Below are 12,206 nucleotides of genomic sequence, written 5' to 3'. Positions count from 1 at the left end.
CCGGTTAGGGAGGCAGAGACAGGTTGGACTGGTTTTGGGATGCAGTGGGTGGGGGGGAAGAGCTGGGCTGGTTGTGTGGTGCAGTGGGGGGAGGGGATGAACTGGGCTGGTTTAGGGATGCAGTGGGGGAAGGGGAGATTTTGAAACTGGTGAAGTCCACATTGATACCATATGGCTGCAGGGTTCCCAGGCGGAATATGAGTTGCTGTTCCTGCAACCTTCGGGTGGCATCATTGTGGCAGTGCAGGAGGCCCATGATGGACATGTCATCAAGAGAATGGGAGGGGGAGTGGAAATGGTTTGCGACTGGGAGGTGCAGTTGTTTGTTGCGAACTGAGCGGAGGTGTTCTGCAAAGCGGTCCCCAAGCCTCCGCTTGGTTTCCCCAATGTAGAGAAAGCCGCACCGGGTACAGTGGATGCAGTATACCACATTGGCAGATGTGCAGGTGAACCTCTGCTTAATGTGGAATGTCATCTTGGGGCCTGGGATGGGGGTGAGGGAGGAGGTGTGGGGACAAGTGTAGCATTTCCTGCGGTTGCAGGGGAAGGTGCCGGGTGTGGTGGGGTTGGAGGGCAGTGTGGAGCGAACAAGGGAGTCACGGAGAGAGTGGTCTCTCCGGAAAGCAGACAGGGGTGGGGATGGAAAAATGTCTTGGGTGGTGGGGTCGGATTGTAAATGGCGGAAGTGTCGGAGGATAATGCGTTGTATCCGGAGGTTGGTAGGGTGGTGTGTGAGAACGAGGGGGATCCTCTTGGGGCGGTTGTGGCGGGGGCGGGGTGTGAGGGATGTGTCGCGGGAAATGCGGGAGACGCGGTCAAGGGCGTTCTCAATCACCGTGGGGGGGAAGTTGCGGTCCTTAAAGAACTTGGACATCTGGGATGTGCGGGAGTGGAATGTATGGCGTACTGACCTCTACATCGCCGAGGCCAGACGCCAACTCTCCGACACCACCTCCTACCGCCTCCTCGATCATGACCCCACACCCGAGCACCAAACCATCATCTCCAACACCATTCATGACCTCATCACCTCAGGGGACCTCCCACCCACAGCCTCCAACCTCATTGTTCCCCAACCCCGCACGGCCCGTTTCTATCTCCTTCCCAAAATCCACAAACCTGCCTGCCCTGGTCGACCCATCGTCTCAGCCTGCTCCTGCCCCACCGAACTCATCTCCACCTATCTGGACTCCATTTTCTCCCCTTTGGTCCAGGAACTCCCCACCTATGTCCGTGACACCACCCACGCCCTCCACCTCCTCCAGAACTTCCAATTCCCTGGCCCCCAACACCTCATATTCACCATGGACGTCCAGTCCCTGTACACCTGCATTCCGCATGGAGATGGCCTCAAGGCCCTCCGCTTCTTCCTGTCCCGCAGGCCCGACCAGGCCCCCTCCACCGACACTCTCATCCGCCTAGCGGAACTCGTCCTCACACTCAACAACTTCTCTTTTGACTCCTCCCACTTCCTACAGACTAAGGGGGTGGCCATGGGCACCCGCATGGGCCCCAGCTATGCCTGCCTCTTTGTAGGTTACGTGGAACAGTCCATCTTCCGCACCTACACAGGCCCCAAACCCCACCTCTTCCTCCGGTACATTGATGACTGTATCGGCGCCGCCTCTTGCTACCCAGAGGAGCTCGAACAGTTCATCCACTTCACCAACACCTTCCACCCCAACCTTCAGTTCACCTGGGCCATCTCCAGCACATCCCTCACCTTCCTGGACTTCTCAGTCTCCATCTCAGGCAACCAGCTTGTAACTGATGTCCATTTCAAGCCCACCGACTCCCACAGCTACCTAGAATACACCTCCTCCCACCCACCCTCCTGCAAAAATTCCATCCCCTATTCCCAATTCCTCCGCCTCCGCCGCATCTGCTCCCACGATAAGACATTCCACTCCCGCACATCCCAGATGTCCAAGTTCTTTAAGGACCGCAACTTCCCCCCCACGGTGATTGAGAACGCCCTTGACCGCGTCTCCCGCATTTCCCGCGACACATCCCTCACACCCCGCCCCCGCCACAACCGCCCCAAGAGGATCCCCCTCGTTCTCACACACCACCCTACCAACCTCCGGATACAACGCATTATCCTCCGACACTTCCGCCATTTACAATCCGACCCCACCACCCAAGACATTTTTCCATCCCCACCCCTGTCTGCTTTCCGGAGAGACCACTCTCTCCGTGACTCCCTTGTTCGCTCCACACTGCCCTCCAACCCCACCACACCCGGCACCTTCCCCTGCAACCGCAGGAAATGCTACACTTGTCCCCACACCTCCTCCCTCACCCCCATCCCAGGCCCCAAGATGACATTCCACATTAAGCAGAGGTTCACCTGCACATCTGCCAATGTGGTATACTGCATCCACTGTACCCGGTGCGGCTTTCTCTACATTGGGGAAACCAAGCGGAGGCTTGGGGACCGCTTTGCAGAACACCTCCGCTCAGTTCGCAACAAACAACTGCACCTCCCAGTCGCAAACCATTTCCACTCCCCCTCCCATTCTCTTGATGACATGTCCATCATGGGCCTCCTGCACTGCCACAATGATGCCACCCGAAGGTTGCAGGAACAGCAACTCATATTCCGCCTGGGAACCCTGCAGCCATATGGTATCAATGTGGACTTCACCAGTTTCAAAATCTCCCCTTCCCCCACTGCATCCCTAAACCAGCCCAGTTCATCCCCTCCCCCCACTGCACCACACAACCAGCCCAGCTCTTCCCCCCCACCCACTGCATCCCAAAACCAGTCCAACCTGTCTCTGCCTCCCTAACCGGTTCTTCCTCTCACCCATCCCTTCCTCCCACCCCAAGCCGCTCCCCCAGCTACCTACTAACCTCATCCCACCTCCTTGACCTGTCCGTCTTCCCTGGACTGACCTATCCCCTCCCTACCTCCCCACCCACACCTTCTCCACCTATCTTCTTTACTCTCCATCTTCGGTCCGCCTCCCCCTCTCTCCCTATTTATTCCAGTTCCCTCCCCCCATCCCCCTCTCTGATGAAGGGTCTAGGCCCGAAACGTCAGCTTTTGTGCTCCTGAGATGCTGCTTGGTCTGCTGTGTTCATCCAGCCTCACATTTTATTATCTTGGAATCTCCAGCATCTGCAGTTCCCATTATCTCTTTTCACTGTACCTCAAGGATAAAGAATTGGAGGCAGAGAATGTGGGTAAGACACTACATGAGTACTTTGACCTCAGCCACTGTGCTGACTCCACGGAGATCAGATTATGACCCTCTCCCTCTCCACCCGGACCATCAGCCAGTCCTCCTTCTCCTGTCAGAAGGTCCTTACCTTCCACAGTGATGTTGTCCACAGACAGTTGCAGGCCTTTCCCTCTTCGGAGCACCCGCACCGTGTGCCACTCATTGTCATTCATCTTCTGCCCAGCAAACAGCATTTCCGGCCCTTTACCTGCATCGCAAGCATTTCACTGTTAGAGTGAGCATAGGACGGCACGCACACCCCTAACACACTCAGACACACATAGCCATAACACAGTCATTCACACTTAAACACCCATTACACACTCACACACACACCCATTACACACACACACCCATTACACACTCACTCAAACACACCCATTACACACTCCCACATAGCCATAACATACTCACACACACCAATAACACATTCACACACACACACACACCTATAACACATGCACACACACATCCATAACACACATACCCGTAACACACTCACACACACACCCATTACACACACACACACACCCATTACACACACTCACACACACACCAATTACACACTCACTCAAACACACCCATTACACACTCCCACATAGCCATAACATACTCACACACCAATAACACATTCACACACACACACACCTATAACACATGCACACACACATCCATAACACACATACCCGTAACACACTCACACACACACCCATAACACACTCACTCACACACACCCATAACACTCACACACACACATACCCATAACACACTCACTCACGCACACCAATTACACACTTACTCACATAAACACATCCATTACGCACACACACCAATAACACACTCACACACACACCCATAACACACTCACTCACACACACCTGTAACACACGCACACACACCCGTAACACACTCTCACACACACACACCCATAACACACTCACTCACACACCCATAACGCACTCACTCACACACACACCCATAACACATTCACTCACACACACCCCCATAACACTCACACACACATACACATAACATACTCACTCATACACAAACCAATAACACACACACATAAACACCCATAACACACTCATTCTCACACACACACCCATATCACATCAATTGCATACACACACCCATAACACATCAATCACAAACACACACACACCCATAACACATTCACACACAAACCCATAACACTCACTCACACACACCCAGAACACATTCACTCTCTCACACACCCATAACACTCACTCACACACACCCATAAAACCTCAATCATACACACACACCCATAACACATCAAGCACACACACACACCAATAACTCACACACCCATAACACACTCACTCACACACACCTGTAACACACTCACACACACAACACACTCACTCATACACAAACCAATAACACACTCCCACACACACCCACAACACATGCACTCACACACATCCATAACACTCACACACACACAACACGCACACTCACACACATATAACACACTCACACACATAACACACTCACACACACACACACACACCCCATAACACACTCACACACACCTGTAACACACACACATCCATAACACAATCACTCACACACACACTCATACACACTCACACACACATGCTCACTCACACACACTGATATATTCATTCACAAACACACACTCCCTACACACACTCATCCACAAAAACATGCATATACTCACTCAAACTCACACTTACAAACTCGCTCACATGTAGTCACAAAGTCACACACACTCACTCCAAGCTCACGCTTGCAGAAACACACACACACCCTCTTTCACGCAAAGTCACACTCACACATTCACATATGCAATCACTCACACATAAGATCAAGCTCACAGAAACACACACAAATACACACACACACACACACTCACTTATACTAACTCACACTCACTAACTCACACTCACAAACTCAGCCGCACTCTCACACATACTCACACACACAAACTCACACTCACAAAAACACATACTCACACACACACACACACATCACACACAAAAACACACACAGAGACAATCAAACACACGTGTAAGATGTCGCACACACCCACCCACATGCACACTCGCACACACAATATTTTTGGGGCTTCAGGGAGGATCGGAGGGAGAGAGAGAAAGAGGGAAGAACAACACTGGTCATCCATCCATGGGACTCCAATCCAACCTACTGGTGAAAGGTATTGGTGGGCGTTTTATGTTCTGCTCTGAGCTGGACAGCAAATCCTTTTGGAACCCGAGACCATGTCCAGTGGTGTCTGGGGTACTTTGCCAAATACCCCATTCAAGATAGACCTCGCCCCCATTCCCCGTAATGATGAGTGTTACTGAATCGGTTTTCATTTCTATTCCTTCACTGGAAATGGGCCTCGCCGACTGTTCACAGGCTGGGGTTTGGAGTCATGTGTAGGCCCCGACTGGGGTAAGGTCAGCATACCTCCATCTGGCTCACTACTGCCATCTTCAGTTGAGGGCTATGTGCCATCCTTCCCTGGTCTGGGCCTACACCTGACTCCAGACCACAGCCTGAAATTTAATCCCGGAAAACATGCAGGCAATGTATTTTGCAAGGACTAACAAAGCGAAGGTGAATGTATTGAATGGTAGGACTCTAGGAAGTTTGAAGGATCGGAGGTGAGCATCTCCATAGATCCTTGAAGACAGCAGGACAAATAGATTAGGAGGTGAAGGAGGCTTTTGGGGATAGTTGTCTTTATTCATCAAATCTTTGAATACAACAACCAGGAGGTCATAGCTGAGTTGTATACAACATCAGAGAGGCCACAGCTGGAGTACTGTGTGCGATTCTGGTCACCATATTGTAGGAAGGATGTGACTGCAATGGAGAGGGCACAGAGTGTAGATTCACTAGAATCTAGCCTGGGATGGGGTGATTCAGTCATGGAGAGAGGCTGGATAGACTGGGTCAGAGCAGAGAAGGCTGAAGGGGAAATCTGATCAAGGTGCATGAAGCAATAAGAGGCACAGGTAGAGCAGACATGGAGAAACATTTCCTCTCTGTTGCTTTTCAGACTGAAGGCCTGTGACCAGCAATGATGCTGTGTTCACTTTTGTTTGCCGTTTATATAAATGATTTAGATGAGAATATAGAAGGCACGGATGATAAGTTTGTGGATCACACCAAGATTGATGGTACAGTGCTTAGTGAAAAAGGTCATCTAAGATTACAAATGGATCACAACGTGTGGAGCTGGATGAACACAGCAGGCCAAGCAGCATCTCAGGAGCACAAAAGCTGACGTTTCGGGCCTAGACCCTTCATCAGAAAAGGGGGATGGGGTGAGGGTTCTGGAATAAATAGGGAGAGAGGGGGAGGCGGACCGAAGATGGAGAGAAAAGAAGATAGGTGGAGAGTAGAGTATAGGTGGGGAGGTAGGGAGGGGATAGGTCAGTCCAGGGAAGACGGACAGGTCAAGGAGGCGGGATGAGGTTAGTAGGTAGGAGATGGAGGTGCGGGTTGGGGTGGGAGGAAGGGATGGGTGAGAGGAAGAACAGGTTAGGGAGGCGGGGGCGAGCTGGGCTGGTTTTGGGATGCAGTGGGGGGAGGGGACGAGCTGGGCTCATCCCGTCTCCTTGACCTGTCCGTCTAGGGGTCTAGGCCCGAAACGTCAACTTTTGTGCTCCTTAGATGCTGCTTGGCCTGCTGTGTTCATCCAGCTCCACCCTTTGTTATCTCGGATTGTCCAGCATCTGCAGTTCCCATTATCTCTGATTACAAACGGATCATGTTCGTTTGGGTTCAATGGGCTGAGGGGTGGCAGATGGAGTTTAATTTGAATAAATGCGAGGTATTGCATTTTGGTCAAACAAACAAGGGCTGGGCTTACATGTTAAACATAGGGCCTTGCGTCGTGCTGTAGAATAGAAAGACCTCGGAGTTCAGGTCAATAATTCCTTAAAATTTGTGTCATAGACAAACAGGATGGTTAAGAGGTCGTTTAAATGCTTGCCTTCATTGGTCATGTGTCAATGTTGTCACTTGAAAAGGCTATTTTGTCTTTTTTGTTTGAAGGGAGGTTGTAAGGCAGAGGAGTAGAGCAGTATCCCAGAACTCCTAGAGTAAACAGCTTGTGAGGCCTTGTGTCTTTTTTTACAGCCTGGCTGGCATGGACAACTCTCACAGAAATGGCCTTCCAGGTTTGTTTCGGTTTAAGCAGTCAGAAGCTATTTGGGGTCCCAAAAGGGTTGGGAAGCTTCAGTGAAGGTCTCCGAGCTACCAGTCTCTCTGAATTTTTTCTTCTTGTTTCTTCTCCTGGATTGCAAAACTGCATGTCAGACTCTGTGTCTGAATTTGCCTTTAGGCTAAGGGGTGTGTTTATGAGATGTTACTATCCTGGAAAGGTTAATTACTAATAGCAACTGTATCTATTATTCTGTTAAGCCTTCCAATACGTTAAATCATTCTAAATTCCTCTTTCTTCTGTTTGTATTTTAACTGCTCTATTTAAATAAATTGTGTTTTGCTTAACGTCGAGTAGTTTGACCAGTCACATTGTATCGGAACCAGACACTTTACATCCACCTTTAAGATAAGAAAATATTATGGTCTAGGCTACCTTCTTAAAATATTTTGAAGGGACATGGTCAGGTCCACAACACACGGGCCTTGGACTATAGGAGTTGGAATGTCATATTGAGGTTGTACAGGACATTTGTGAGGCCTCTTCTAGAGTAGAGTGTGCAGTTCTGGCCTCTCTGTTATAGAAAGGATATTATTAAACTGGAGAGAGTTCAGAAAAGATTTACCCAGGATGTTGTCCGGAATGGAGGGTTTGAGTTATAAGGAGGGGCTGGAATGGATGGGAAATTTTTCACTGGAGTGTAGGAGGATTAGGGGTGACCTTATAGAGGTTTATAAAATCAAAAGAGTCATGGATAAGGTTAATGGCTAGTATCTTTTTGCCAGGGTGGGGGATCTGAAGACTAAGGGGCATCGCTCAAGGTGAGGAGAAGGATTTAAAAAGATAAGGGGGCAATTTTTTTGTACACAGTGGTTCGCATGTGAAATGAACTGCCAGAGGAAGTGGTGGGTGTGGGTACAGTTACAGCATTTAAAAGACATTTGGATAAGGACATGAACAGGGAAAGGTTTGGAGGGATATGGGCCAGGAGCAGGCAGGTGGGACTGGTTTAGTTTGGAATTATGATCTGCATGGACTGGTGGGACTGAAGGGCCTGTTTCTGTGCTGTATGACTCTGTGATTCTGTAGACCATCAGACCATTTGAAATAGGAACATGAGTAGGCTATCCATCCCTCTTGAGCTTGCCCGACTATTCAATAGGATCTTAGTGGAGGGATCAATGACCATGGGGCATTGATTTACGGGAAGGGGCAGGAGGTTTAAGAGGGGATGTGAGGGAGAAATGTTTTCATCTAGAGGGTGGTGGGAATCTGGAACTCATTGCCTGAGGGGTGGGAGAGGCAGAAACCCCCTCATCACATTGAAGAAGGATTTAGACACAAACTTGCGATGTGAAGGCTATGGGCCCAACGCTGAGAAATGGGATTAGAATAGATGGATATTTGAAGACTGGTGCTAACACGATGGGCGAAAGGGCCTCTTCGTGCTTCGTAAAATTTTATGACCGATAGTGATGCGGTTAACCTTGAACTGTCCAGTGATATTATCCGAGAACGCCTCTCTGTTCAAGGGGCAGTTAGGGACGGTCAATAAATGCTAGCCTCACCTGTGATGTCCATATCTCATGAAACAGTAGGTGAAACGGACAATGTTGGCATCCTCTGAACAAAAGCGAGGGTTTGGGAAGGTATCAGATTCTTACCATGAGGAACATTCTTCCGGGATAAAAAAGCGTGAGTTTGGGCAATATGAGTAGCAGGGGCAAAGCTCAGGTTCCGTTGGCATGAGGACTTTGAGATGGTTAGCTGCTAGGACGAACCAGCCAAACTCAGAGGGCCAAAGTGTCTGAGACAAGGAGAATCATGGGAACTGCAGCCCTACGAAGAGACAGCAAGGAAATGTTGAAGATTGGAAAATTGGGGTCAGGGAAGAAACTGGCACTGGGCTAAATCCACGGCTGAGAAGAGCAACGGTGGGATTGAGATGCTGGGAGAGAGGAAGAGATTGTAGAAGATCAGGGCTGGGTTGAAAGTGAAAGGAGATATAGACTGATCTCAACTTTACCGGTTACTAATGTTAAACCCAAACCAAGTCAATATATTGTCAGGAAGGCTACTCCATATTGCCTAATGTTGGGTCCCCTTGCATTTTGGAATCGAAGAATTATTAGCAGTAATTAGAAGTTTACGGTGAAACATTTTGTTTTCTCCAAGCTGCTCAAGATTGACAGGCCACAGACCTCCTAGATCTACTGGAAGTCACGTGTCTGAGTTTATGGCTGTCAGGAACCGCGGCTATTCCCATATGGTTTGATGTTGCATTAGCATGTAGCTTGCGATGTGGTTAGTCTCAGGAACTTCGCCTCTGCCATGTTTTCTGCAAAGTGCTCTTGAGGAACTGCAAAACAGCCTCTCTGCCTGAAAGGTTTCTCAAAGACTTCGTCTCAACATCTCCTAAATGAACTGTGTCTAAAGATCCCAGAGGCAACCGTTTGTGTCCAGTGATACCCATGAATGTTGCTGTAATGTATTTTGCCTTTAAGTACGGTGTTTTTACAATAATGGGATTCTGCCTGAAAGTAGGACTACTGTGAACTTGCAAGCCATACATACAGAAGTCAATTGATTTGTTTCTTCACCTGTTGTGTGATTTACTGCTTTAAATAAATGTACTCATGAGGCTAAATCATTGTCCCTGGCAAATGTTGAAACTATCGTTAACATACTTATACAAATCTGCTGGCCTGAAAACATCTAAAACATTTCATTTTGGATAAGCATACGGATAATGATGGGATAGTGTAGGGGGATGGGCTTAGATTAGTTCACAGGTTGGCGCAACATCGAGGGCCGAAGGGCCTGTTCTGCCTCTGTACTGTTCTATGTTCTAAGTCTAATTGTTTCATTCTTTAAGAATTAACAAATATTTAGCCAGTGTTTTATTATTTATCAAAGTTAATCTCTGTAGAGTAATTTTCTTCATATTCTCTTTATTTAGTATGTGTTGGGTCCTCTCATGTCACTCCACTTCATCGTACTTTGAAGATGTGGCCGGGGCGGGGGGGTTTCAATACCATGGAACCCTATAAAACTCTTAACAGGGCCACACAGGGTCAACGTAGGAAGGATGTTCCCGATGACCTGAGGAGTCAGACCCAGGGGGTCACAGCCTAAGGATTACTGGGTGGGCCATTTAGGACTGTGATGGGGAGAAATGTCTTCACCCAGAGATTGGGGAGCCGGTGGGATTTTCTGTCACTGAAAGCAGTTGAGGCCAAAACACTGAATGTTTCAAGAAGGAGTTGGATAGAGTTCTTACGGCTGCCGGGGTCAAAGGGTATGGGGGGGATAAAGCAGGAACAGGGGATGGATTTCGATGATCAGCCAAGATCCTACTGATAGTGGGGAAGGCTCGAAGGGCTGAATGGACTACTCCTGCTTATGTTGTCTATGATTCTATATGGAAACAGAAATAATTCTACTTTCAGATTTAAAAAAGTGTCAAATAAGTCTTATTTCTACAATAAATTGCCATTCTTATTAAAGGCGGTGAATGTTTTTACTTTGAACCAGACTTTGATACATTGATAGTGGTGGGGCGGATCAGGGGCTCAGTGATTAGCACAGCTGCCTCACAGCACCAGGGACTCAGGTTCGATTCCAGCTTTGGATGACTGTCTGTGGAGGTTTCCTCCCACAATCACAAAGGTGTGCAGGTTAGGGCAGATTAATTGTGGGGAAATGCAGGATTACAAGGATAGGGTGGGGGATGGGATACTATTCAGAGATTTGGTATGGGCTTGATGGACCAAATGGCCTGCTTCCATACTGTCAGGATTCTATGAGAGATGAGTGAAACATTTAAGGTTAGAGTGCGCCCAGCAAACTCTCCCAGAATTGTCAAGTGAAAACCATTCAGCCCATTGTCTCTGTGTCAGCAGGGGTTGAGGGGGTGAGCTTACAAATTCAGCTCCATGTGGACCCACTCTCAAGCACCCACCATTCTCCACTTTCAACCAGTGAAGATATCAAAGCATTGGCTAGGAGAGCACCTCTCCAATTTGAGTTGTGTTCAATGCAGTTTGCACTGAGAGTGGGTGTAATTCTGGCTCACAACCTCCGCAGACACTCGTTACCTCACTCCACCCTGGAGTTCACAACAAAAATCGGGCTAGCTGAAAGACCTCCAGTTCTGTGCTGTGTGACTCTTCCAGCAAAATAACTGTGCAAAACTCCTCAAAATCATTAGACTGGCTAAGAGATGGGAATAAAAAAGGTCCATCATCTTTCAAGTATTTTTCTTATATTTTAAATATACCATGATACAGAGAGTGTCAAAGTCAACCACAACCCTTTTCCCACATCCACCATTCAGTATCATATACTCTTTAATCAGAAGTCTCCCTCACTCTTCAAAACTCCAGCAGAAATAAGCTCAGTCTGTCCAACATCAAAAACAAACCCTTCATTCCAGGTCTCAGTCTTCTCAAAATCACCTCTCATGCCTTTGCAGCCTTTCTTAAGTAAAGGGATGAAGCTGTACAAAGTCTTTGAGGTGTAGTCTCACCCTTGCCCTTATCAGTGTGAGAATCCTCACTGACTTTGGAGCTAGGAACTGGGAGCTAAAGATGACCTATGGACTGTGGGTACCAAGATGTGCTCAAAGAGAAACAGGTCAAACAAGTGGCCAAGAAAGAATAACAATGTCTCTTCACCCTCAAGAGGCCAAGGACATTCAGCATATCCATAAGAACTCTCACCATTTGTTGACGCACCATAAAAAGTATTCTATCTGGATGTATCACAGCTTTGTTTGGCAGCAGCTCTGCATAGGACTGTAAGAAACAGCA

The 12,206-nt window shown here is 48.4% G+C and overlaps 1 protein-coding gene across 2 annotated transcripts in view; it reads right to left on the bottom strand.

Moving 5' to 3' along the window:
* Positions 1 to 12,206, bottom strand: part of LOC125449256 (neurexin-2-like) — a 1,112,849-nt gene that overhangs the window by 677,013 nt on the left and 423,630 nt on the right. For both annotated transcript variants that reach the window (XM_059641436.1, XM_059641437.1), the window contains one exon: positions 3,316 to 3,435. In XM_059641436.1, coding sequence (XP_059497419.1) covers positions 3,316 to 3,435 — 120 coding nt within the window. The remainder of the gene's footprint in view (positions 1 to 3,315; positions 3,436 to 12,206) is intronic.

This window comes from Stegostoma tigrinum, chromosome 42 (genome assembly GCF_030684315.1).
Source record: "Stegostoma tigrinum isolate sSteTig4 chromosome 42, sSteTig4.hap1, whole genome shotgun sequence".
NCBI lineage: Eukaryota > Metazoa > Chordata > Chondrichthyes > Orectolobiformes > Stegostomatidae > Stegostoma > Stegostoma tigrinum.
This window is presented reverse-complemented; position numbering and strand designations above follow the sequence as displayed.